The 27,596-nt window shown below is 49.4% G+C and overlaps 2 protein-coding genes across 7 annotated transcripts in view; one reads left to right on the forward strand and one right to left on the reverse strand.

Annotated features, from left to right (window-relative positions):
* Positions 1-2,354: 2,354 nt before the first annotated feature.
* On the reverse strand, positions 2,355-26,149 carry LOC116953227 (von Willebrand factor A domain-containing protein 7-like). 6 transcript variants are annotated; one of them, XM_076074789.1, is made up of 21 exons: positions 26,050-26,149; positions 25,016-25,162; positions 23,346-23,404; positions 20,389-20,557; positions 19,348-19,470; positions 17,923-18,090; positions 14,676-14,748; positions 13,197-13,294; positions 12,691-12,855; positions 11,819-12,028; positions 11,109-11,247; positions 9,665-9,822; positions 9,091-9,348; positions 8,390-8,608; positions 7,496-7,650; positions 6,871-6,985; positions 6,005-6,212; positions 5,121-5,211; positions 4,316-4,548; positions 3,648-3,759; positions 2,355-2,691 (listed from the first exon to the last, which is right to left on the reverse strand). In XM_076074789.1, exons 5-21 carry the CDS (start codon positions 19,406-19,408, stop codon positions 2,515-2,517), a joined length of 2,640 nt encoding a protein of 879 aa, XP_075930904.1. In that variant the 5' UTR covers positions 19,409-19,470; positions 20,389-20,557; positions 23,346-23,404; positions 25,016-25,162; positions 26,050-26,149; the 3' UTR covers positions 2,355-2,514. The 6 variants fall into 6 exon arrangements, with proteins under 6 accessions (XP_075930904.1, XP_075930902.1, XP_075930905.1 ...); XM_076074787.1 differs by lacking the exon at positions 23,346-23,404 and adding an exon at positions 24,003-24,168; XM_076074790.1 differs by lacking the exon at positions 23,346-23,404.
* Positions 23,874-27,596, forward strand: part of POMT1 (protein O-mannosyltransferase 1) — a 50,303-nt gene continuing 46,580 nt past the window's right edge. The window contains exon 1 of the mRNA XM_076074791.1: positions 23,874-24,016. Coding sequence (XP_075930906.1) covers positions 23,880-24,016 — 137 coding nt within the window. The 5' untranslated portion in view covers positions 23,874-23,879. The remainder of the gene's footprint in view (positions 24,017-27,596) is intronic.

The raw sequence follows: 27,596 nt of genomic DNA on the forward strand, positions 1-27,596 counted from the left end.
TTGACCTCCCCCCCCCATCGTCACACGACGTCACAAAAAGTCAGACCCCCCCCCTCAAATATGAAGTCACAAAGCTATGCCCCCCCCCAAAAAAAAACCAAACATGCTTCAAATCTCGATTTAAAGCTTTCGTGACTGCAGTAATTCATATTATTAGTTCTTTCGGTAAAGTCACGTTGAAGGGAAACAATAAAATAATAAAATATATAAAACAATACAAATTCTCACGACGTTTCGACCATAACACAAACGGTCGTCATCAGGTGTGTCGGTATGCATAAATGTATTTATTTTTAAACGGTGTAAAATAAATAATTTTATGAAAACCGACACACCTGATGACGACCGTTTGTGTTATGGTCTAAACGTCGTGAGAATTTTTATTTATATATATTTTATTATTTTATTGTTTCCCTTCAACGTGACTTTACCGAAAGAACTAAGAATATGCTTCAAATCGCTTTAAACTATTGTCATTGTAATGCGTATTTAATGTGGCGCTGCACTCTGATGTAGCAGAAAACATTTATTAAAAAAAAGTCTAATTAAGTAGAACGTGTTTATATTTATTTAAAGTTGCGAATTTTGATGTGACGTCACATTTCTCAACCCCCCCCCCCCTCGTCACACATCGTCACAAAGCTTTATTGACCTGGTCAAGGCCTATGATACCATCAATAGGCCAGGACTATGGGTGGTTTTTCGTGATTTCGGAGTCCCTAAATCTCTCCTGACAATCATTAAGGGCCCTTAATGATGGTGTGCAGGCCCAGGTAAAGCTACGTGGCCAGGAGTCGGAGCTATTCTCTGTTCACTTTGGGGTGGGACAGGGATGTCCTCTGGCTCCCACATTATTTAACACCATCTTTGACCACGTAGTTCGAACTTTCCATGGCTCTCCCAGAGGAATTTCCATCTGGTACAGATACAATGGGAGGCTGATCGATGCCCGGGTGCGGTCGGGGGATGGCTCCCTCTTGGTCAACCATGTTACGTATGCTGATGATCTGGTGATTGCTGCTCACTCAGAGGAATTGAAGGCATTGTTGCTGAACCTGGAGTGTGCCGCTAAGTATTTTATGCCACCAAACACTCCACCCCCTCAGCTTCCCATTGGTGATGGTGCAGTTGTGGAGTGGATCACTTTCCATACCTGAGCAGCGTGCTTATGACCAGCTCCGGTTTGACAGCAGAGTTCTCCGAATCAGTCGGGCGGCATTATATTTTCATCGGCTGTGTACTGCTGTGTGGAAACTACAAGGTCTGTCGCTTCGCATGAAGCTTCGGGTCTTCTCGGCCAGTCATGCCCTCCCTTCTATATGCTTGTCAAACGTGGATCCTTCTCATGGAACATGTGCCGGTTAGAAACAGAGGCTGACCTGCCTACGATCCTGGGTTTAACCAGGCTGGATTGTGAGCTCACAAATCCTTGAAAGATCTAGACACATTCCCATCAGTGAGCTCCTCTGGTGGGCAAGGCTATGTTGGCTAGGTCATGTAGCCCACATGCCCAAGCAGCTTGTTTGGCCACATAGAGGGTGCTAAACGGGTGCGACATGAGCTGGAGAAGAGATGGACTGATGCCGTACGGGAGGATGTCGAGCTGAGTGGGTTTGCCAACGACTGGTACCAGTGGTGTCAAGATCGGCCTCGATGGAGGAGGCTCATGAAGGACGCTGCTGGGTCATTGGAGGCAGTCGCCTTCCAACGACTGAGGACAAAGGAGCAACACTCACAATGAGCAGCTAAAATGTTGCAAGTTTGCACAGTAGTGGGTATAGCTGGTGCATCTACCAGTCATCTCAGTCAACCCATGGCAACTGGGTCTGTCCCGAGACATCCTGCCAGCAAGTCTTCGACAATTCACGTGGCCTCAAAGTGCAGGCCTAGGACAGGTGCCATGGTGACGTTACCATCACTTAGTGGCGAATTGCGGGTATTGGTAGGGAGTGGTAGTGCAGCAGGCTAAATGGGATATCTTTTATAGGAGTATCGCACGTGTGTGTGTGATGGGAGTGTATGCAAAACTCTGGGGGATTCACTTCTTTCGCACTGTACGTAGCAAACCGTGGTAATAGTATGTGCGGGGAAAGGACAACAAACACAAAAAGCAGTTCTAAATAAATTCGTTTTCATAGCGCCAGTGGCTTCCTAACACAGGAGCTGCGTGTGTGATGGAAGTGTGATACGTATATACATTATGTTGAACTTCTCTCGCACTGTATGTAGTCAACCATGCTAATCGGAGGTGATAGGGGTATGTATCCGTGTGAGTACAAGATAGGAGTGTGTGAGATTGGTGTGTTTGTGTGAGGTGCGTAGCAACAACAGCCATCCACCACACCACCGCAGCACAACTTCTCAAATCCTTTATTCAAAATCACGGCGATTTCAGAGCATGGGAGACATTAGGAGCAAAATAACTCGCCGAGAAAGGGGGTGGGGGGGTTTGCTCGATGTAGGCTGACTGTGCTGAGTGTAGATTGCGGTGTGTGTAGATTGTGCTGAGTGTTGCTATTTCATATCAGGGCGCTGCATGGGCTTGGCCCAGGGGTTGGTGATGATGCTGGGCGTAGCATCCTGCTGCACCGCCCGCTTGGAGCGGCAGCAGTATCGTCCGATGACCACTCCCAGCGCGATGAGTATGACGACCAGCACCACGCTCACCACCGACAAGGCGATCACCAGCGCCTGCCGGGTACACGTGTTAGCCAGTGGTGACCGGACTGAGACCATCAACTCGCTCCACTTGAGAACCCAAGTTAATCACTACTCAGTCTGTGTGAGTGTATGGGTCTCTTGTGAGCCTACGGGTCTCTGTGTAAGTATATGACTCTTTATATAAGTAATTTGTAACCGGGCTGAGACAATCAACTCGCTACACTTGAGAACCCGGGTTAATCACTATTCAGTCTGTGTGAATCTATGTGTCTGTGTGAAGCTATGGATCTCGTATGAGTCTTTGGGTCTCTGTGTAAGTTTATGAGTCTCTATACTGTATTAGTAATTTGTAACCGGGCTGAGACAATCAACCTGCTTTACTTGAGAACCTAGGTTAATCACCACTTTTGTCTGTGTGAGACTATGAGTCTCTGTGTGCATCTATAAATCTCTGTTGGGATCTATGGGTATTCTGTGAGTCTATTGGTCTCTATATAAGCCTGCTGAGTCTCTATTTAAGTCATTGGTGACGAGGATGAGCCCATTTACTCGCTACACTTGATAACCTGCTTTATGCAAAATTGAGTCTCTATGCAATCATGAGTCTATGTAAAACCAGCCCGAGATTATCAACCCGCTACACTTGAGAACCCAGTTTAGTCACTGGTGGCTGAAACCGCTATTTACACCCAGGCTGTCAGGAGTCCAATGTATCTCTTACAAAGCCAATATGAACCAACTAAAGGACACCCAGACCAAGGGCTTTAACCCAGATGCTTGGCGGTTCTGGTCAATACTCAAACTCCTGAGCCACCCAGCCACCTCTGTAAGATTTGATGTTGACCAGGGAGATCCTCTATTTAAAGCGTAAAAGGCAGAAGGTCTCTTCATGCACCTATATGCTTGTGCAATTACTCGGTGCAGCAAGCGATGACTCGAGCTATCGGAGATCGGACCGCACGTAGTGGGTGTGGGTGCATCCTTACCGCCGTGGTGTCCTGTGTCGGCATTGGCTCGGTGAAGTCGAGAGAGTAGCGCTCCAGGTTCCCCATTAAATCACTCACGTCCAGCGTCACCCATGGGCTGCAGCACGAGGACCTGCGGGGCCCAGGGGAGAGACGAGGTGAGCGGGCACAGGGTGAGGGGTAGGGAGTGAGGTGTAAGGGGTAAGTGGGTACCGTTATCACACTTCTGTCGGTACCACCTTGGTTACCATGGACTTTACTCGTCGATTCCTCCACCCCTGTCGAAGGTCTCGGTCTCTAGCAGACGCTTGACTGTTTCGCCTCAATATCAGTGTTCAACCACCAGAACAACTCATTGACTCATCTACTCACCCACACTCACCTAATTGCTCAAACACCATCCACTCACACACTCATTGTTTCCGTCACTAATACTGATGAATTGGTTTACGAGACATGACTGTTTCGTCTCATCCACACTGTTCCCGTCCCCTCGTGTGCCCAGTCTCCAACTGTCTCTGTGTTCCCTTATCTTCCTATTTCCCCGCACATCTCTTTGTCCCCCCATCTCCCAGTGTCCTTTGTCTCCCACCTTCCCCGTTTACCTTGCCCCGCTATCTCTCCCCGCATCCCTCTCCATCAACCCCCGCCGCCCTCCACCTTCTCCCCGTGTGCGTCCCACCCCACACCTATAATTAATCTTGTCGACTCCGCCGATGCTGTCCACGGTTAGCAGCGCATTTCTGTCCCCAAGAGCGATGTTCACGGTGAGGGGTCCCTCCATCTCGGCGTCGATGGCCTCGACGTCGACGCTCCAGCCGCTCGCCGAACACAGTGCCTCACCCCCGTGCTGCACCTCCGCCGTGCACGCCGACACATTCCGCGCCAGCTCTCGCACCGCAGGGGGGGACGTGTCCGGGATCTGGGCGACGACGAGGAGAAAATATGTTACAATCACAAATTACGGGAGGCGGTATCATTTATATTGGAGTAGCCGGTTAACCGTGTGCAAGTTAGACGCGAATGACAAATGTTTTGACACGTATAAAATGACGGGCAATTTGGAGGTGAGGTGAGGGAGGTGAGGGCGCATGAGGAGTGTGGATGGGGGTGGGGAGAGGCGGGAGGGAGGGAGTAGATTAAGACAATAATTATTCTTCATCCATGCGTCTCTCTACATTGACACCGAATGTGCTGAACCAATGCTGCTCAATGTATGTGCGACCAGAAGTCTGTGCGGCTGATGGGATGTGTAAAATTACTTTTATATTTTCTATGTGGACAGACGGATTTGTGAAGGATGTACATTTTCTGCTTATTAATTGTATTATGCTTTCCTGAAAGGCGCAAATGGATATTCAGGATTGTAGTACTGGCAGTGAGTGATGGGAGTAAGGGATAGAGGAATGACTGAGTGTTGGAGTGAGGGATGTAAGTAGTGAGCAATGTAGTGAGTGTCGTCGTGCTCCGGTGAGCGATGTCTTCGTTCCTCACCTCCACTGGCGCGATGAAGACGCTCAGGGGAAAGCTGAGGGTGTAGGAGGAGTCCGGAGAATCCAAGCTCTCGGCAGTGACGCGCAGCATGCTGCAAGCACGCACAGGCAGGCACACACACACACACATACAGGTAGGTACACACGCACAGGTAGGTACAGGCATATATATTAACACACGCACAAGTAGGTACGTGCACACAGGCAAGCACATGCACATGTAGGAAAATACACAGGCAAGCACACACATGCTCAGGTAGGTACAATTACAATAACAACCGCCGTTCACCACTAAGTGGTGGTGACATCTCCTTCGCGCTTGTGCCATGCTCGGTGCAATTTTAGGTAGACAGGCAGGCAGGCATACACACAGGTAGGTTCACACACAAAACAAACATCCCCCGTATAGCCTTAACAAACTGTCGGGGTAAGTGCTGTTAGCGAGCACCTATGAAGGCCGGAACGATACATGTGGGGGTGGGTGGCCAGCACTACGCCCGGCCGCCTTTGTCTCCCCAATGGCGATGTGTAGTGCACACCGCACTAGGTACTCATTTGAGGCTGAGTCGACCTAGGAGAGGCCCAGGACTGGTCCAGATAATCGCTATCAGTGGTATTGGCCATGAGTGACAATCAAACTCGGAACGCCGGGTTCGTAGCGCCGCGCAATAACCGCTACTCTACCGCACACACAGGCAGGCACACGTGCACAGGCACGCACATGAACAGGGAGTGTGTGTGCAGTGATGTTGATGATGATGTGGTGATGTAATCGTGTGCCAAATGATCTCAGGGATGTCATTGTGATCCGTGACGTCAGTGACGATGTTGTGTACGTGGCGATGATCTCTGATGCCATTGCACCCGCGATGCTCGCCCGCTCACCTGCTGCTGAACTCGGTGATGTGCTGCGGCGCCGCCACGGTAACGATGAGTGTGGCGCTCTCCCCCGGTGCCAGCATGGTGCTGCTGGGGCTCACGGCACTCGCCCAGCCCAGCTCGTCACGCGCTGACACTGAGAAGGATGACGCCGCGACGCCGCGGTTCTCCAGGACCACAGAGAGGGACACCTCCACACCGGGCTCCAACGTGGCTAGAGACGCAGGCGTCACGGGAGACACGCGAGACGCGAGCGTCATGGGAGACGTCGGCGATGTGGGTGGCACGGGTATCACGGACATCAAGGGAAACCCGGGCATCGTGGGAGACGTGGGCGACACGGGAGACACAGGAGACATGGGGTCCAGTGTCAGCGGATGTGCGTGGGTCAGAATATATCCACTGCTGGATGAAGGTTTTCCCACTATGGCGTTCAGCATAATCACGTACGTGGTGTGACTGTGTGTGATGCACTGTGAGTGAACTATGAGAATTAGTACGATGGTGGACTCTGAAGGTGGACTGAGTGAATGACTTAGTTGGTGGGTAAGGAGTGTGGACTAAGTGAGAGACTATAAGTGAGTAACTGCGATGGTTACTATATGAATGAGTTACTATACGAGTGAACGTCTATATAGGTGAGTGACTATGAGGGTGGACTATACGTGTGAGTGACTATATATGTAGCTACGATGGTGGACTATGAGTGACTGAGGGTGAATTACAAGTTACTGAGGGGTGGACAATGAGGGTGGACTACAATTGAGTAACTATAACTGGCTACGATGGTGGACTATAAGTGACTGAGGGTGGATTACAAGTGACTACGATGAGAGGTGGACAATGAGGGCAATTCTGATCTTCTGCCCCACCTTCCTCAAAGTTGAGCTGGGCAAGATGGAAGCTCTGCACGGTCGTGCGCTGCGTGTGCATGCGGCAGAACGGGAGGCCCTCCGGAGATGAGCCGCACACCTCCACCATGAACGCCTGCAAACCAGCATCAGCAGAATCAGCCATAATCTATCTGCTGTTGGATGAAGACCCACCCCCTCTAAGCCATCACCACCCCCTCTAAGCTATGACAATGTGTAACCAGTGAGTTGAACAGCAATTCTCACAGCCAGATTTAGTTCAATTAGAGACGCGACGCTTCTATTCCCCTGCAACTGCGTCGAGCATCTTCGGGACCAGATCCAGAAAGTCAGACTAAACTCCTTGAAAATCGGAATGGCTTCCTGAATTGGATGGGAATGCAGAGTTGTTCACCAACTCACTGGTGAGTGAGCTGCAAGATCAATAGTTTGCGCGTTGGGTAGCGGAAGATCTTATCGTACATATTTTACCAGATCATTACGTGGCTTAACTGGAAAAGCAATTCCCTATGAATCATAAAGTAGACAATCAGATATCACAGCTCTACTCTGATCCACCCCCGCCCACCCGATCCCCTCGGATCACCCCTGATCCCCGTGTCCCCTCCCTGTCCCCAATGCTCACCATGGGGTCATTGAATTGCAAGGGGACCCCGAACTCGGACTCGGTGGGTGAGACCAGGTACTCGAAGTTGCCCATGCCGGAGAGCAGACGGACACTGGACATGGAGAAACCAGCCACGCTGCCCATCGGCTTCACCCACAGCTGATACGGCTCACCTGTCTCGCCACACAGCGTCACACCACGTCACAACACGTGGCATCACGTCACACCATGTCACCACATAGGAACACTTCACGCCACAACACAATAACACTGCGTCACACCACATCACAACACATTACACTGCATCGCATTGACGTTACACCACGTCACATTATGTTGACACGTTACACGTCGCACCGTGTTACACTGCAATGCGCCACATCACATCACATCACACCATGCCACACCATGTCACACCGCAAATCATACACTCACCATGTTATCAATCAACCAAGGACACTGGTGTTACCATCAACCGCATCAGAATATCACCAGCCCGGTCCGCACATCTTCATAAATGGAAAATTAAAGACACAAGCCACAGTAGTGTGATTGTGGCCATGTAAGCCAAACCATGAACCGACCATATAGGAAACCCAGAGACCCATAGAGATACACAGAGACCCATAGAGATATGTAGAACACATTAACGACAATCCAAAGTAGTATGACTGTGGGCATGCAACCCAAACTATGGACCATTTAGTAAATCCACTGCAGTCTGTGCTCCCTCAACGGAAGAAGAACAGCAAAACTACACAAACTCTCTCTGCTCAAGCTCTCTGGTTGTGGCCAGCAGACCTGGACATTGGCATCTGGCTCCTGAAAATATTGCCAAAGACCCTAATGGATCATCACACATGCCACATACACTACCACCACATACACCCACGCACACCCCGCGCGCCGTACCCGTGACGGGGCGCCCCGGAATCGGCAGCATGAACCCGTTCATCCGCTGCAGCAGCTGAGCAGTGAAGTCGACCAGGCTCCGCCCGGTCACCTTCACCAGGTGAGGCCCCGGCGACCCCGTGACTTTGACCGTCCAGGTGCCTGGGGTCACCGTGGTTACCCTGCGCACGACGTTCTGGCTGGAGGACACGAGCTCCTCCACGTCGGTGGCGAGATCACCTGACGACGGGATGGGAACACGGCTGACATCAGTTGCGAGCGATCGTCTGAACTGGTTCTGGGCCTCTCCCGAGGTCAACTGAAATGTAAACGATTACCGTACCTGGTGTGCAGTGAGTAAACGTCAGCACGGGCGTGGGCATGGCACTGCCCACACCGCCCCTTCGTGCGCCAGTCTTTATAGATGCTCGCTAACAGCACTTGCCCTAACAGCCTGTGTAGGTTACATAGGGGACCTTTGTCTGTGGGTGTGTACTACAGCAGATGAAGTGTGTGCGTGTTATACCCCTTTTCCACTGGCACATCTGGGCCGAGCCAGCGTGGGGGTGTTCATGGTACAAGTGTTGTTTCCACTGGCTGTTTGCCGAGCCGAGCCAAAACCACGCTGGCCTCGCAAGACATCTGGATCTGGTTTGGGGACAAGCAGAGCCAGGTGCGTGACTAACAACGCAGTCATTGCTGCCGTGCAACGGAGGCAGTACCTGAGGGAAGTAACAGCTCCACAGTGAAGAAGGCCGGGCCGCTCACAGACACGACGATTTCGGACAGCGACGAGTCCACGGGGAAGGTCACAGAGTCCGGGGTCGTGACCTCCACGTAACGCACAGAGACGGGTGCCGCGTTGAGGCTCAGCTCCAAGCTGCCCAGCACGTCGGCCAGCTCGCCCTTGCTCGTCAGGATATACTGGCCACCCGACAGCGCTGCCAGGGTCTCGTATATATTTTGACGTGGCTCGCTGGCTGTTTGGGGGGGGGAGTTGGAGAGGAGGAGGGAGGTGGAGGGGTTGGTGATGGTGCAATTGGGAGAGAGTGCAGAGATAAGGGTGAACATGCATAGGTGATATAAGGGGAGAGTGGGCGATGGAAAGAGAGGGCGAGTGAGGCCAGGATGAGTTTACAATCCTGTTGAGGCAACGTGAGTGTAAGAAGTTCTGTGAGTGTGGGTAAGTATCGGTGAATGTTTCCGAGTGTAGGTCACCTTGTTGAGAGACAAGGCGAGTGTAGTGAGTTTGGCGAGCGCTGGGTGAGTGAGGGGTGAGGGAGCTGTGCGTGGTACCGCGTGAGTAGAGGTCTCGCTGTGTTCGGGCCATACAGTAAGAGCCCGTGTTGAACACATGCAGCCGTGAATCCGTGCTCTCAAACAGCGCCTTCACTGCATCCTTCTTGTCCGCCTCGTCCTTTGCTCCCGCATCCGTGAACAGGTAAATATCCGACCTGTAGGCGTGACGATCAAGGTCACAAGGTCGCAGTGACCCCAAAGGTGACAAAAACGTCAAGCAGCCAGCAACAAAAGGGCACTATCAAAGTTGTCAAAGACACCAGTTGACACGTTTATTATAATTTTTGCAAGTTTAATTATTGTAAGAGCTTGGGGGGGGGCGGGGAAAGATGATGGGAAGAAATTCCCATCATCAATTCCCAGTGTAGCAGTATGAGGGAATAAGCATAAAGAGAAGTGAGGTGACCCGCAGTGTGGCGAGTGAGTCGGTAAGTGATTGAACAATTGAGTGGGTGGGTCAGCGAGTGTGTTGTGACTTACAATGTGGAGGTTGGACACAGTGTGGATGAGAGAAAAACAGTTTGGTAGACCAAGTCCTCAACAGGGGTGGAGGAATTAAGCAGTGAAGTTCACAGGAACAGTAACCATGTTAGTAATAGAAGAGCGATAAAGAGGTGACTGACCGCTGATGAGTGAGTCACTGGAGTCTATTCGTGAGTTCTTCATCATCTATCACCCTGACTGCATCACTCTAAATTCTAGCCAGTGCAATGAGGTAGGAACTGGGTGCTCCACTTCAGACATGGCAGCAAGATTTCAACTTCGACTGAATGTGTGTTGTATTTAGAGTGATAATTAATAATCGTTTGGAGTTAAAGACAAAGGCCTTGTTAGAGAGAAGACAACCAAGCATATTCGATGCCTCCAGAACCTCTTGTAAAGTCTGTCCGTAGGACCGCTCTGTGTGTACAGCCAAGGTTGGAGCGCTCACAAGAAAGGGTGAGTGGGCTACACCCGTACATTACTCCTACACGAGATGACCGTGTCAGGCCCCAACCACCAAGAAAACGTGTTTCAACTTTTCTAGTCGGGCAGTGGTGGCTGTGTTGCACGTGGCCTGTAATCCAGCATGGTGGAGGCAGCGAGGGTTCGTGGATCACTGCACAAATGTTGTGAAACTCCCTTCACGTGGGCGTCGAGGAAGAGCCGTACCCTGGCACGTCAGAACAACGCAGTACAGCAAGTGGACTAATCGCCACCTGTTTCCATTTGTATGGGGATTGAACAGTTTCTTCCGGGCGCTCCGGTTTCCTCCCACTTGTTTAAACGCCCATTACTTCCAGAGGCGGACCAAAGATGAGACGGAGAGACAAGACCAAGGAAGATTTGGTGAGCATTCGCCTCAAGGCAGGAGGGTACCGCAAGCAGGGCAAAGTGGACAAAGACAAGCAGGGCCGCCGAGCCTGGGATAAAGCGAAGGAGAGTGATAGGTCATGGTTACCCGGGCTGCGAGATCTGCAACGCAAGCTCCAGGGCTGAGAGCGCCATCTCAGGGCAGTCTCCGCCACCAGCAACTTCCAGAGAGTCCAGTGCCTGGTACATCTCTGTCCAGTCCTTGGTGATAAATGGTTCGTAAACCTCTACTCACACACACGAGGGAAACGCAGGGTATCAACACGGAGCCCCAGAAAACCCGAAGTATGAGCTTGTTTGCACATAGGGGTCTGGGTGGGGGGGCATAAAACAGTCAATACTAAACAAACTCTAAAATGCCAAACGCTAAATGGAAAGAGTAGCGATGTGATCAGCTCCTGCCCATCGTGCAGTTTGCTCTGGCTCTCTCCACCGCGTCAATTCGGAAAGGTTGAATGTGGTTTTCGGTGTTTTTCAAAGTGGCAGACTTTAAATGCAAACATATAAAGAACACAGACACTGGTGTTAAGTATGCTGTGTTCTCACGGCGTACTGACTGACGTCAGATGCGATGAACGTGTCATTAGCCCCCGCCCCTGCTTGACGCCGAGTCAGATTCAGATGCCATCTTTGAGGCCAGCAGCGTATCACGGTTTGGTTCCGGCTCGGCTCCGCAAACGGCCAGCGGAAAAACCACCCGTACCATTTGGACAGCTGGGTTGGCTCAACTCGGATGTGCCAGTGGAAAGGGGCAGAGGGGGCCCCAGGGGACTCCAGGAAACCCCAGGGGCCACGTACCGGGGTCACTGAAGGTGACGAGCACATATGTCTCGGGGGCCTCCGTTTTGTTGGCCACTTTCAGCACCATCTCCTTGGTCTTGTCGCGCACCAAAGCGATGTCATCGCCCATGCTGCCCGTCACGTCCACCACGTAGACGAGTGAGTGCCGCTCAAGGTTGAACAGCTGCATGAAGAGCTCTTCACCAAGCTCCTCCAGCACGTTGCCCGCTATGATGAGAGGGGATCGCCACATGAGGGAAACCGTGACCTGATCCCAAGTCCACCCCTGACAACCCCAAGTCTGACTCTCATCCTTATCTTACTTCACACCCTGACTCTCTCACCCTGGCTCTAACCCTGGCCATGACTCTAACCCTGCCTCGATTCTCCCCCTGGTTACCCTAACTCGAACCTCACCCGGATACCTTAACTCTGACTCTCAACCTTACTCTCACCCTGACTCTAACCCTGACTCTAAACCTGACCCTAACTCAAACTCTGATCCTTAATCTTAATACTGAGCCCTCTCAGTGTCTCATCAGAGTTGAGGTGGTTTCGGAATGCTACCAACGCCAACTACCCCACACTCTCGTACAGGTAGTGTGAAGAGGTAGATTTGAAGCTTTCGTGACTGCAAGGATCCATACTCTTTGGTTCTATTCGGTAAAGTCACGTAGGTAAAACAACAAAAATCATGACGTTTCGGCCACAACACAAGCGGATGAAGGCCACTTGTGTTGTGGCCGAAACGTCGTGATTTTTGTTGTTTTACCTACGTGACTTTACCGAATAGAACCAAAGAGTGTTACGAGGTGTTTGTGATCAGCTGTGATCGTGGTGAGCTGTGTGGTGAGGTTGTGCGATTAGGTGGAGCTGGCTCTGCGTCTCACCGGAGTTGACGAGGGCGTCTCGCGTGGCGATCATGGCCACCTGCCCCGCTTCGTCGTGATGGTAGTGGTGCGGAGAGAGCTCTGGCTCCAGAGTCTCCTTGTTGATGCCACCCGTCGCAGTCTCGTTCTGCCACACATCGTTTATCCCGCCATGACTGCACTTGCCTGCGTGGGGGGCGGGGGGCGGAGGAGAGAAACAGGGTGATGTCCACAGAGACACCGCGAGGCTCGTAAAACCAGATGGCCAAGCGCTAGCGCGTTTGCCCCTTGTTGCAGGGGGTTGCGGTTCAATTCCAGCAGGCAGCCCAGGTTATAACTGAAGGTTTATCGACCATAAACACGCAGTCTGTCAGCTTCATACAATACATGACTGCTACTAAGGAAAACATTCGGCAGTTTCATTAGCCAAGTCTGGGGTGTGCGGATATATGCGAGCGAGCGGTGAGCGAGTGGTGAGTGTGCGGTAAGGTGTGCAGAAGGCAGGTGCATGACACGTGTGATCTCACTTGCAGGTTTATTTTTGCACATTCTGCCAGGCCTGTATCCACTGGTGAGCGTTAAAGCTGGGATGATGTTGTTCAGACATTCGTACACGTTGGGGTCACTGTGCAGCACAAAGAGGTTACAAATGCGTGATGCATAGACGTACGGTACAACAGCAGCCTATGACAATCTGCAGTATATGGTGGTCGACCCATCCAAGCAATCTCTCCCAAAATGTATACTGTACGTAGGTGTTCTCAGCCAGTGATTCATAATATATATAGTTTTTTTTAGTTAGGCCACTTAACGGTCTGACCAGCTCTGTGTCGTCAAGGCCACTCACCATCCGACATAGCCCAAAACAAATTGTCACGCATATTCTTAGCTCTTTCGGTAAAGTCACGTTGAAGGGAAACAATAAAATGATAAAATATATATAAAAACAATAAAAATTATCACGACGTTTCGACCATAACACAGGTGTGATGATGACCGTTTGTGTTATGGTCGAAACGTCGTGATAATTTTTATTGTATTATATATATATTATTTTATTGTTTCCCTTCAACATGACTTTACCGAAAGAGCTAAGAATATGAATTACTGCAGTCACGAAAGCTTTAAATCAAAATTGTCACGCGTTTAATGCGTCAATTTATCATTGTTTCAGCTCAACTCACTACTCGGTGAAAACCTACGTACAATCCTGACAACCTGTTGCATCTTATTGCTAAATTTGGTAGTGAGGATTGTTCCTAAACTGTGCCGTGCCCATAGCACAGGTCCTTGGGCACGAGCGTTGTAATGCGACTGAGTATTCATTGCCCGTAGGCACCCTGAGTGTATCGCCACGTATTTCTTCGTACAGATTTCCTTCGCTTTATGCGTTCCAAAAAAGGGGCGTGAAACGACCCAAGACAGCTGTCTGCCGAGTAACACATACAGTAACACATACACAATGTTGTCCGTCGGTCAAGCACAGACGCATCTGAGTGAATCCAAACCGCAAATTGCGAATTTTAGGTATAAATAGGTTAGCCAAACCCACATAAAGCGAGGGAAATCTGTAATTAATGTAAGTGCCTTGTAATGTGAAGTTGCTCTAATAACGCGTCCTGTCCTTCCGGGTCCTACTGGTGAAATGTGCCTGACAAATGTAAACGGTTATCATTATACAACATATTAACACACCCGTGTGCAAAAGACAAAGATCCCCCAGTTTAGCCTCACGATTGTTGGGGCAAGTGCTGTTAGCGAGCACCTATGAAGGCTGGAACGGCACACAAGGGGGTGGGTTGGCCAGCACCACGCCCGGCCGCCTTTGTCTCCCCGGGTGGAAATATTTTTACACATCGTACGAGGTACTCATTTGAGGCTGAGTCGACAATATGCACACACACATGGAGCATATGGAGAGAGGGAAAGACGGGGGGGGGGGGGGGGTCTGGGAAGATGGCGCGGGAGTTGGTGGGGGGGCGGAAGTTGGGGGGGCGGGGGCTTGCCTTGTGTTCGTGCAGTCTGTGCAAGTGGCCAAGGTTGAGGATGCAATTGTTGGAAATGTCAGGCTCTTGTTCACTGTAGGAGTAAAGGGTGGAGAACAGGCAGCAATGGCATTCAGTGTCCAGTCGTGTAACTATCAAGTGTACAGGCGGTGCAACTGCACCGGTGGCCACGGACCTTCGTGGCCCAAGTACATGTCAAGTGATTGCTGGAGAGCAGTGCATCTCAAACTGTGTTGGCGGGCGGACCACGCCACCAATACAAACATTCCCGTGGACCACACAGCACCCCACCCCTCGTGACAAAATGCATTCCGCTTCTCTCAGTAATACAGAATGATGAGTGTTACCGGTACATAAAAAAATAACGCAGCTAAAAGGGTATTTTATGGGGGGTATTTAGATCTTAGGGTTAGGGTAGTTTACCTACGGGTTATTAATTAAATATAAAACAAATGTGAATGAATGTCCAAAACACATGATATAAACATTATCATTATTTCTAGATCAACCTTCATTTGCATGAGCCAGCGGACCACCTCGAGGGTCGTGGCAGACCACGAGTGGTCCGGGTCCGCACTTTGAGAACCCAACTTCTAGTACGCCGACCCCTGGTGGTCCGCGAGACTACTACAGGGGTCTGCTGAAAAGAAAACAAATAAGGGGCCGTCCATAAATGACGTCACGCACCTGGGGGGGGGGATCAGACATTTGTGACGATGTGTGGCGAGGAGGGGGGGTTTTAGAAATGTGACATCACATCAAAATGCGCAACTTTCAATAAATATAGACAACACGTTCTACTTAATTAAATAGACTTTTCAATAAATGTTTCTCCTACAACATCAGAGTGCAGCGCCACATTAAATACGCACTACAATGACAATAGTTTAAAGCGATTTGAAGCAGGTTTATTTTTTTTTGGGGGGGGGGGGGGCAGAGCTTTGTGACGTCATATTTGTAGGGGGGGTCTGACTTTTGTGACGTCGTGTGACGAAGGGGGGGGGGGGTCAAAAATCGTACAAAATCGCGTGACGTCATTTATGGACGGCCCCTAAAAACATCCTCACAAAGGAAATTAATAATACTGGTAGGAACCTCCTGGTTACACCAGCCCACAGGGGATTATTGTGTCCGTCCATCGTGCATCCAAAAATGGGAGGGGTGGGGCTGGGTGTAGAGGGTGGGGAGGGGCTGGGTAGGGAGGGAGGGGCTGGGTGGGGAGGGTGGGGCTGGGTGGGGGGTGGGAGGGGTGGGGCTGGGTGGGGAGGGGCTGGTCACCCCGTGGTGCCCTTATAAAACTCAACGTTTAACCTACTCACGCCGGCTTGTGCCCGCCCTCACAGTCGGGCATATTTGCGGAATACACCACGTGGTGCCGCCGTTGACCCTGGCCATTGACCGAGCAACCCAACGTTCCTACCAGCTCTCTTAATGTTCGACGGCTTGTGCACCAGATCTTATTTATTCACGATGTACTTACAAAAAAATCCGCAGACTACCTACTGGATCTCCTCTCTGTTTCAAAGAACAAATTTGACCTCAGGTCTTTGCTCATTTACCAGCTTCACATTCCCTATTGCCGTACAAAATCCGGAGAAAGGGCCTTTGCTATTGATGCCCCCAGGGTCTGGAATGCTATTGCCAATAAACTGCAACTTGAATAACTACCTTTGAGATCTTCACTCAAAACTGCTCTAGAAAAGTTGTACACCCCTAGCTGCCACTGCTATTCAGTGGCCTAAAATATGGCTCTAGATTTTGGTGTTATAATTTATTTATGTAGTTTATTGTTAAAAATTCGGTCACAGTCCCTATGATCACTGTTACATTGCATTTATGGCTTTTATTTTGGTGATTTTGAAAACGTTTTTTTGGTTTTTGGCCATGTTTTTATTTATTGCAGTAAGGAGTTAGACTGATGGCCTTAATCTTAGTTGTCTTGTGGTTGTTGTTATTTGACTTGCATCCAATTGGGATTTTTGCACACAGCGTTGGTGTACGGTGCTATTTCAGGAATATTTTGATGTTTTTTTCCTGGATTTTCTGTTTGCACAGTCACATAATCACTTTAAGATGTTTTCTTGTTCATGTTTTTGTTTGTTGCGGTTGTACCCGATTCAAGAGCCGAATGGCTCACAGGGCTATACCAAATAAATGAACTAAAAATGAACTCTGCAGCAATGTGTTTCAAACAGCAAGTAGCATGTGGTGGTCTGCGAAACGTTTGGAGGCTGAAAAGGGGTCCGCACACTCGAAAGAGTTGGGAACCGCTGTTCTAAAGTCTAGATTGATGCTATGGAGTGGGCCCCCCTTACCCCGTGCTGTGAAAGTGATTTGTGCTGCGCTCTGCATTCACAGAGCCGCTAGGAGGCGCTGGCTCGTGTGCGTTTTGTGTTTTTTTTTTTGGGCAATGATGATGATGGACGATCCCCAGCGCGAATGTGGTCAACCTGCCCACTAACATCTGTTGCGGGCAGCACTTCATTTATCCAATTAGCATCTCAGGAAGCCGTTGAGTGGATCTTCAAACGAGGCATCCCATTGCATGTTTCCCTCACTCTATGCGGGTAGATTAAATCCAAAAAAGGGGTGAACAAAGCGAAATCGCGTACCATGGACCTCAACCACCCAACCTACAATGCACCGCACGCCGAGATGAGCTGCCTGTCCAGTAGCGCGTACAATACAGTAGACTAGACGCAATGTCCCATGTCCAACCGCATAGCAGGGACAATTCAAACCGCATATTATAGTCAATTAATGGGTAGAAATAAGTTAGCAGCATACATACGTAAAATCGCACAAAGCGCAGGAAACCTGTATCAGCTTTCCCCGCCTTACAAAAAAGTAAGGGCTCACCACACTGGGCGCCTGCCGTGCACTGATGAGCTTGATACCCCCTTCCCCAAAACCCCCTCACGAGTCTTTGTACCCCACCAATATATTGGTAGAGGTCGTGTGGGGGCACGCTGAGGTTAGATGTAGGTGTCATGGGACCCGTGAGTGACCCCTACAGATAGAGGATTGGGGGGAAAACACCCAACATATACCATATATGTGGGAATTAAGGAAAAAAGTGGAAAAGTTTTTTTAAAGGTGTGGGACCCTGGTGAGAAGGTGCTACAGGGCTAACAAATGGGTGAGTATGTGGTATGGGGGTCACCACAGCAGTGGGCGAGTGGAACAAGGTTGGACACACTGGTGAGTGTCGTGTACAGGTGGGCACGACCCCCTGCACCCCACGTACCCAGGGCCTCCAGGGGGATCAGGTTGCCCTGCTCGATCCAGTTGGTGTTGGAGTAGAACTTGTTGAGAATGTGCAGCATTTGACCCAGGCTCTTCCTCGCCAGGGCTGGATTGCTCGAGTTCGCATAGGTCATGGCAATTGTGCGGAACTTGCCCAACTCCCCTCTTGCTGCACACACACAGACACAAGCACACACAATGGCCCTGAGTGTAAAGCCATCAGACCAAGCCAAGGCTGCAGGGCCCTTTAGGTGGAAACATAATACGAATAGGTTTGACCTTTTCTGGCAATTAAGCGAGTGTTAAGATGTTCAAACAACAAATAGATACATTTAGCAAGGAATCAAGTATGCATTAACCACACGTACTTATGGTGAATATGCAAACATGCTCTGATAATATATGCATTGTCTTTGAAACGGATTTGCCTACACTTGAGACAGCCTTTTTATGGCCTAGTCTCACCAGTGTCAGACCAGAGATCAATGCCAAAATGCCAACAGTTCAAAGCCTATGCACATATCAGAACATTTATAACTCGGGGTGAGCAGTTATATCCTTGAGACAATTTTGGTCGTCTCAAAGTATGAAAAATAAGAATAGGCTATACCATTTCTGGAAATAAAACCAGTGTTAAGATGTTTTGTTGGAGTGGGTATCAATATATAATAGATGACGTTTTGGGCAGTGTACCTTCCTAGCGTGATTTCGAAAAATGAAATGATATATAACATACAAAACCGTGAGTGTACTCACAACTTATCTAAAGACAAAGATCCCCCCTATAGCCTTAACAGACTGTTGCGGCAAGTGCTGTTAGCGAGCACCTATGAAGGCCGGCACGGCACACGAGGGGGTGGGTGGCCAGCACCACGCCCGGTCGTCTTTGTCTCCCCGGTGGCAATGTTTACACACCACACCAGGTACTCATTTGAGGCTGAGTCGACCTAGGGGATGAGCATGACCGAGGCAGCAGGGCCTATTCGGTGGAGGCTGTTGTCAATTATCATGTCGAAAATTTAAATGATTTACAACATACAAGTGCGTGGGTGTCCTCACACTCACCCAGCCGTGTATTCACCCAGCCGTGTACTCACCCACCTGTGTACTCACCCAGCCGTGTACTCACCCACCCGTGTACTCACCCACCCGTGTACTCACCCACCCGTGTACTCGCCTACCCATGTACTTGCCCACCTGTGTACTCACCCACCAGTGTACTCACCCACCTGTGTACTCACCCACCTGTGTACTCACCCAGCCGTGTACTCACCCACCTGTGTACTTGCGGCGGGGGCATATAAGAGGGGAGAGGTGAGAATGGGAACCCCCGCGGTAAGGGGATGATGATGAGGGGGGATGAGGGGGGATGTGGATCATGGTGGCAGGGGTGCGAGAGGGGACCCAAGTCCCCCACAGAACCTACTGTCTAGTAGTTTCTCGCAGTAAGCGAAGTAGGGGGTGATGTCGGAATAGCCCTGTTCCATTAAGTTGTTTCCGTCCACCACCTCCTGCAGAGCCTTGACGAACCTCACCGCCGACACGTTAGCTAGCAAGAGGGGGATCAGAGACGGGTCACTCACCACCAAGCCTCACCATCACTCACCTCAACAATAAATCCCCTCACCACCCCGTGTCTCACAATGCCTCACCTTTCCACCAATCCCCTCACCATCTCTCACCTCACCACCCCGTGTCCCACAAAGCCTCACCTTCCCACCAATCCCCTCACCATCTCTCACCTCACCACCCCGCATCTCACAAAGCCTCACCTTCCCACCAATCTCCTCACCATCTCTCACCTGACCACCCCGTGTCTCACAATGCCTCACCAACTCTCGTCTCGACAATTAATAATTTAACTACCTCACCTCACCACCATCTCTCGCCTCACCAATTAATCCCCTCACGCGGTGTCGTGGTCGCCGCTCGTTGCAAGAGGTTCATGGTTCGCATCTAGCGGCCGCCCCAGTTAATGCTTCGCTGTGAATTTAACCACGGGCGTGTTGAATGCAAGAGTATGCCGTTGTGTCTCGGCGTCATCGTACACATAACGTTAGAAAAAGATACACAGCACACGACTCAATTGTGATGATACACAGCAGCAGCAGCAGTCACCCCACCCTACTAGCAGCAGACGAATGCGCGCTTGCAGGTCAAAGGGACAACTTGCCACTCGGGGGTGCCCTGCCACACGTGTAGAGATGTGATGTGATGAATCGCACTGAGACCCCGTAGGGCGCTATGTTAACAAAAAAATCATTGTTGAAGTTTCACCTTCCCGCCGATCAATCCCCTCACCACAACCATCTCACCACCTCTCCTCTCTCCCCTCTCGTCCTTCATCTCCAAAGCGTCTCTCCCATAGCCTCCCGATATCTCCCTGCGGCTCATCCCTTATCCCCCTCACCTTCCCCCCACCATCACCACACCGACCCGCTCCCATCACCTCCCCGCACCTTCTCACCTTGGTAGTACGCCGCGATGAGCGTGGCCGGCGTGAGCGGCGAGAGACCCTCCAAGGCACCCGGCGCGAGTCCCGCTTTGCCCTCAAGGAACTTCGCCACAGCCCTCAGTGCCCCGGTCTCCGTCACGGACTCGTCCGTGTGGTTGGCCAGATACGTGCCCAGGGAGGCCTGGTTCGGGTAGAACCCCGCGGCGGGGTCACGGACCAGGGTCAGGGTGAAGATCAGGGTCAAGGCGAAGGGCACGGCGAAGGTCATGGTTAGCGAGCGATGGACGCACAGGCAGGTGTGGGTGATTGTGAGCGTGAGTGACAAAGCTGATGGGTAAAATTATTCAGGCAGGCGCAATCTGTGAGACTCTGACGGGTGAAGGATTTCAAGAGAGGGTTGTCGGAATTGTGCGGTTGACGTATTAGTGAGTGATGTGCCAATGTGACACACACACAGCCTGGATCTGGTTCTGAGCAGGGCCAGTATTACTCTGGTGTCTTCACTGCCTGGACCTTGGCCCCGTGTCTCTTATCCGTCGGACATAGGGCCAATAAATATCGCAAAAACAATAAAACGTAGAACAATGGTTATCGCTTTAATTGTAGTTGCTGTTTAACGCAATCTTATATTTTGAACGGTTTTTGAATGACACGCACAAACATGTTACGGGGCACTTAAAATAGAGATTTGTGGGCCTTAAAATTAAAAATCTCGGATTTTCAGATTTTTTCCTGTGGTTTATGTCCTAAAAGCTACCTATGTACCACATTTCTACTTTCTACCTTGTCGAGAAGTACCCGAGAGGTCGAGACACAGAAATTAAGGTCTTATTTATTTATTTATATAGTTAAGCCAGGGTTTTCATCAAAAAGCCACATGGCAACACCGCTCCCTACTGGCAGACTATTTCTTATTCCCTTAATGATAAATGTCTATTTTGTTGTCCTTTCACCGCACCTCCAATTAACACGGTTGGCTACGTAGGGTGCGAAAGAAGTTTAACATACATACATTTTACAAGGGAGACCTGAATCTCTGGTTAATGCTCAGATGGGTGATCTGCACCAGGACTTGCCAGGTCAAGGCGTCTCTATTAAAATACATGGGTTCTCTTTGTAAGTATTTATGATCGGACTGAGACCCTTAACTCACTACACCCTCACCCAGCACCGGTCATCTCGTTGTACCCATGAGTATATTGGCTAAACCAGTTAGTCGATCAGATAGGTTGCGTGTGGTGGGGTAAAGTGTGGGTACTCCCAACCTCTTCCAATACGTACTGACCAGCGGGGAAGAGTAGGCTCAATAACTCTACCTCTAGATAAGCTATCCGCAGCTCCCTGTAGTGGAGGCCCTTTTCCACCAGCAGTGGCGTGACTAGGCAACTGCAGTGCTGCACCTTTATATGTTGAACGATTTACCATGGTTAATATATGTTTTACTGTTCACAAACACCATTTGTATGCAGTATATAGTATAGTACTGCCCATTGCACAACTGTTCAGAATGTACGTGAGTAGAGAAAAAAGCAAGTTCGTCATATTTTATGACGTTTAAACGGACTTCAACGCGGGGGGGTTGTTTAATATTATATTCTTGGTTCTTTCGGTAAAGTCACGTAGAAGGGAAACAATAAAATAATAAAAATATTCTATGGTTTCCCTTCTACGTGACTTTACCGATAGAACCAAGAATATGAATCCCTGCAGTCACGAAAGCTTTAAATCTAAATTTGTTTAATATTGTTGAAAAACGTTGTTTCGTCTGAAAAAACCCTATATTTAGGCTTGAGAGTATGCAGTAAAGGAGCTGAATCTGGACTTTAACAGGGGCAGGCAGGGAGTCAACAGCACGGATGGCCGGGGGAAGGGAGCTTCAGATGACGAGGTCAGCAGAGGAGAATGAGCGACCTTCCACTAAGCAAAGGTTGGCTGGAGGCATCCGCAAAACAACTTAAGAGTGCTGGAGCTGAGAAAACTTGGAGGGGAGTAGAGTGAGGGGAGAGGTAGGAGAGTGCGTGGAGGGGAGTAGAGTGAGATGAGAGGGTAGGGGTAGGAGAGTGTGTGGAGGGGAGTAGAGTGAGATGAGAGGGAGAGGTAGGAGAGTGCGTGGAGGGGAGTAGAGTGAGATGAGAGGGAGAGGTAGGAGAGTACGGGGAGGGGAGTAGCGTGAGGGAAGAGATATGAGAGTGGGGTGGGGGGGGGTAGCGTGAGGTGAGAGGGGAGAAGTTTCCAGGGGCGAGTCCACGGAGGATCTTGAAGACGGAGATCGCGATCTTGAAACTGATTTGGGATGGGATTGGGAGCCAGTGGATGGATTGGAGCGCTGGGCTGATGTGATCTCATTCAGGAGTCCGGTGGTGCAACTTTCGGATCATCTGGCGTTGGTTGATGATGAATTTGTGGAGTTGTTATTGTTGTTAAAAATAAGAGGTCATAAACCTTGGGCGAGGTGGAGTCGGCTGGTTAATCATTGCGCGGTCCGCCTTCGGCAATCAGTAGACACTTGTGACGGATTAATGTGAAACGCGCATATTGGTGGCTCAAGTTTATTTTGTGTAACCGGGTGAGCACTCCGAGGGACGAGGATGAGTCTCGTTGGCCAAAATCACCCGGATCACAAAACTTACTTTTTTTAAAGATAAAAACTAGCACAGCAATGCAACAAAAATGACCAAGATAACAATGGGATAGAAATCAAACCAGATATAAAATGGTGCAAAAATAACTTCGTTCAGAGTATAAATGGAAAACAGTGCACAAACATCGGATATTAACTGAAATACATTTCCAGGAACAAAAGCTGTACCCAAATTTACTTTTGAAATTCACACTTCTCCCGTCAAATACACGCCACACGTGTGTGGGTGTCACACGTGTTAGCACGCACGGCTTCGCGTCAGCTGGCTCAGTCGGAATCGGCGACTCGTAAACGTATTTCCCTACCCGGCACACCACGTCCCTCATACCTCTTTTCGCTATGGCCGTGGCTACTGCTGTTCATTTTACTCGAGTCTCACCAGTGGATCTGGAAAAAATGAGTGCGAAATTATGCGTCCAAATGAAGTAGTGCGTGGCATTTCATTTACGTTTGTAATTTCTACGTGTTAACTGAATTATACACCTCCTCGCTGTGACTGGTAATTCGTACTTAAGTGCCACGTTAAATGGCTATTGGTTATTTGCATTATAAATCTCAACGTTCATCCTACAAAGTCCCATCACAAGGAAGAAACACAAACAAATAAACCACTTTTTTTGCCCGCATTGAAACGGCTGTACGCCGCATGGACCTGAAAACTCAATTTCCCTGTACAAGAATACGGGGTCTGCATCGCGGCTACCGTAACGCCCTTCAACTTCATCCGGCCTGCTTCCCAAGGGGATCAGAAGCCTGCCCCGTCCCCCGGCCCTCACTGCGCGGTTCGGGCAGTAGAGCCAGGCGAGGTCGTTGCGCTTGGAGAGAAGGCCCACGAATCGCGGCCATCGCGCTCCGGGGAGGCATGGAGACTACTCTGGCGCTGCCCAAGCGGCCTCTGTCCGTGCGGCTGAGCGCCGAGGTGGACGTGGGCCTCGTGCTGCTCACGGCGCTGGCGCTGTGGAGCCGGCTAGGGGGTCTCGCGTACCCTGGCGCCGTGGTGTGAGTGGGGGAGACGTCGGGGGAGACGGGCGGAACTCCGGGGATCGTGGGGATACAGATAGAGAGAGATGGGGTGGCGAGGGGGGCGCATGGGGACACAGGGAGACACCGGGAGGGAGAGAGAGGGGGTGGGGGAGCGAGCCAGAGAGACACTGACAGGGCGACACGTTAAAGACAGAAACACAGGAAGGCACGGTGGCATTATGAAACATGGCAATCGCTCCAAAAACAACGAGCACATCTAAAATCAAGCGAGTTGGGAAAATGGTGAGCACTTGGTGCATCTGCCAGTCATCTAAGTTAACCCATAACACCTTGTTCTGTCCCATGACATCCTTCCAGCAGAGAGCCTTCGACGCTTAAAGTGGCCTCAAATTGCACCTAGCCTGGCACAAGCGCTGTGGTAACGTCCCCGCCACGTAGTGAAGAACGACGGGTTTTGTTGTACCCGGCGGCAAAAAATATAATTAAAAACGTCTCAAAACTTAAAAACATAACATATACATACACAAATACTAAGCTATTGTGAAAGCCTGGCGTGCGGTTTGTCCGTCCATTTGTCCGTCCGTAAATAGTTGATCTAAAAGGTTTACGAAAATTGTCGACCCCCCCACCACCCTCAAAAAATATTTTTACCCCCGCTTAGGCATATATAGTATCTAGTGACTCTATAGTAGTATCTGGCTTTACAGTAATAACTACTGACTCTGCAGTAGTATCTAATGACTATAGTAGTACCTACTGAATCTATAGTGGTATCTATTGACTCAATAGTAGTATCTACTGACTATAGTAGTAACTACTAACTCCCTAGTAGTATCTGCTGACTCTGTAGTAGTATCTGCAGACTCTGTAGTAGTATCTGCAGACTCTATAGCAGTATCTACTGACTCTATAGTCGTATCTACCGACTCTGCAGCAGGATATACTGACTATAGTAGTAACTGCACACATTGGGGTGGGAGGGGGAGAAGAGGACATCACACTTTGAAGAATTACCTCAGCGTTGTGTGTCTTTGTCAACGGTTTTTCTTAACTTGATTCCTCTGTCTGGGTCAAATCTTGTAATAAAAATTTCGTCCACTTCCCGTTGTCCAATCAATTCCACATTTTGCACGCATACTCAGATCCGGTGACAATGCATGCCTGTATCAAAACCGACATCAATTAATTCGCTACTTTAAAGCAATTTACATTTTGCATGGACGCCTTATTATTGATATATTTGTGTTGGTTAAAAACGCCGCGGTCCCTAAACTGTGGAATCGGCTCGCACAAAACGCAGGCGCCAGTGACGCACTTCTCGAATGTTCTCGCCGTGGTTTTCACACCTGATGATGATTGCTTGTGTTGCAGTCGAAACGTCGTGAGAATTTTATTGTTTTATATTTTTATTATTTTATTGTTTCCCCTTCTACGTGGGTGACTTTACCAAAAGAACCAAGAATACGAATGCCAGCAGTCACGAAAGCTTTAAATCAGAATTTAAACGAAGTTGTTTATAAAACCGTTGCTTTAAAAATATATTTTTAAAGGAGTTTTTTTTGTTTGCATTAAGTCGAATGAGATTTTTTTTGCTATGGGAACCACGACGTTTCGTGCATGCGAAGATGCGTGCTTTGGCGCGCGCTCAGCGTAGTAATATAATAATTTATAGTACTAAGTTGTCAATTTAACTACTCTAAAGTTAGAAATGTAAATCCCAGTTTGTGAGTTAAAGGCGTCGCAAGTTGCGTACACAGACGAAGAGACACACAGACAGACAAAAATTAACTTTTATAGGGAAGAATTAAAAGTACTTGCAGGAATAATTTACCTAAATATTATTTTACGCATTGTACCGTTGGGCATGTTACTCAAGGGGAAAAACAAGTTTAACGTGCTACATGTAAATTTGCACACAATAACCCTAATCTTTATAAATCATATAACTATATCGTTTTAAAGCAATGTAATGATAAACGAAAATAAAACTTTGATCATTACCTCATTATTTAAAATAAAACCCAACGCGCGGTGGAAAAAAAACTTACGCTCGCGCGCCAAGATTCAATTCTTTAAATCGCTCAAAGGAATCGAAGGTTGTAGATTTCTTTAAAATCGGCCTATTCCCGTTTAATCGATACCACAAACGCTCACGAGATATCGATTCTCGCCAGTCCTGTATGCTGGTTGACGCCACACACTTCACGGTCATCCCCCCCCCCCCCCCCCCAAAATACAAAAGTCTATTTTTTATACTTTTTCCATGGTGTACAGTCTGGAAGCTACCCACATGCCAAATTTCACGTTTGTTGCATGTCGGGAAGTATGCTCAACATTCACAAATTTCCCTTTTATATACGGTATATAGATGTGTGATGGGTGTGATGCGCACGGTGATTGTCGTGATTGCAATTTAGTGATAGTGTATATTTGACGTGTAATGAGTCGTGCGTGCAGTCGACGTGATGTGTGTAATGAGCGTGACTGGTGTGATCAGAGTGACAACCCTTTTTTTCGTGGTGGTTGGCGCAGCAGGGCACTAAAAATATTACAAGTTCGCATGCCTACAAAGAGTGAACCACCTCGTCTATACTGCTCAATCGGGGGGCAAAGGTCGCTGACGAGCGGTAAACCTTGGCCATGTACGTCAATGTGCAGGGTGTGAAATCGCAATAATTGCTGACGCCACAGCCAAACATAGAACTTTACCGAATAAAACCAAAGAGTATAGCATCTTACCCCCCCGATGGCAGAGTATTTATAGTGGATTCAACTGAGTCGCTGACGTACTTCTAGGAGGCAACACATTTATTAATACTGTACCAACACATAACACAAAGGGGTTACTGCCCCTTTACCAGATAATCTATGCTGGTGGACCACCAGGCTAACTACGCTTGTTACTGGGAGTAGCTACAATGGACAGGAGCCTAGCTGGAGTCCTCGTCCACGTGTTGGTGACTTCTTCTTGGACGTAGAACGTAGATCGTAGATCTTCAGATGACGGCAGCAACGCTAAACCCCGGTCCCTGTGCGAACCCGGTTTATACGCTGCTGGGTCGTGGCTGGCCCCGTGCTTGGCCACGACCACCTTCGAGAAAGCTATGGCCGTTTCTCGACCCTTCCCGTAAGGATCTTACCCTGACACGTGACCACACCCAAGCCTCCTCCTGGGGCCCTTGTATAGATCTTACTGGTCATGTGCCTTCCAGGGTCCAGCAGAGTGCCATGGCCTAGGGTAACCTTATCCCATGGCTGTCACTCCCACTCCCTCCTGTAGGAGTCAGCACGACACGCGACGCGTGGTGCCACTGCGCTATCCCAGCGCTCATCGAGCTCCCTCTAGGGCTGGTACTACACAGTGACATCCGCGATGTCACTACATCACCCCCCCCCCCCCTCCGTAGCACTCAGCTGTCCCGGCGGTCAACTCCCCTTTAAAACGAACTAAGTGAGTAAGGTGATAAAGTGATAAAAAAAATGATTAACGGTATGTGTGCCTCAACAATGAATAATATCAATTACCAATTAAATACCCAAACCCACCTATACAATATTTACACTACCTACAAATGTATATTAACAACGGGGAAAA

Source organism: Petromyzon marinus, chromosome 50, assembly GCF_048934315.1.
Source record: "Petromyzon marinus isolate PM22_M1 ecotype Great Lakes invasive population chromosome 50, UKy_Petmar_22M1.pri1.0, whole genome shotgun sequence".
Classification (NCBI taxonomy): Eukaryota; Metazoa; Chordata; class Hyperoartia; order Petromyzontiformes; family Petromyzontidae; genus Petromyzon; species Petromyzon marinus.

Bases quoted from the DNA above. Each gene is read 5' to 3' on its own strand.
- LOC116953227 (XM_076074786.1), bottom strand. From the start codon at position 24,257: ATGTGCTCGTTGTTTTTGGAGCGATTGCCATGTTTCATAATGCCACCG. The intron at 7,651-8,389 runs GTACGGCGCGCG...GTGGCGAGACAG, and splicing joins TCCGGGGCGCCCCGTCACGG to GTGAGCCGTATCAGCTGTGG. The intron at 2,692-3,647 runs GTAAGGATGCAC...TGTACCCGGCAG, and splicing joins CGACACAGGACACCACGGCG to GCGCTGGTGATCGCCTTGTC.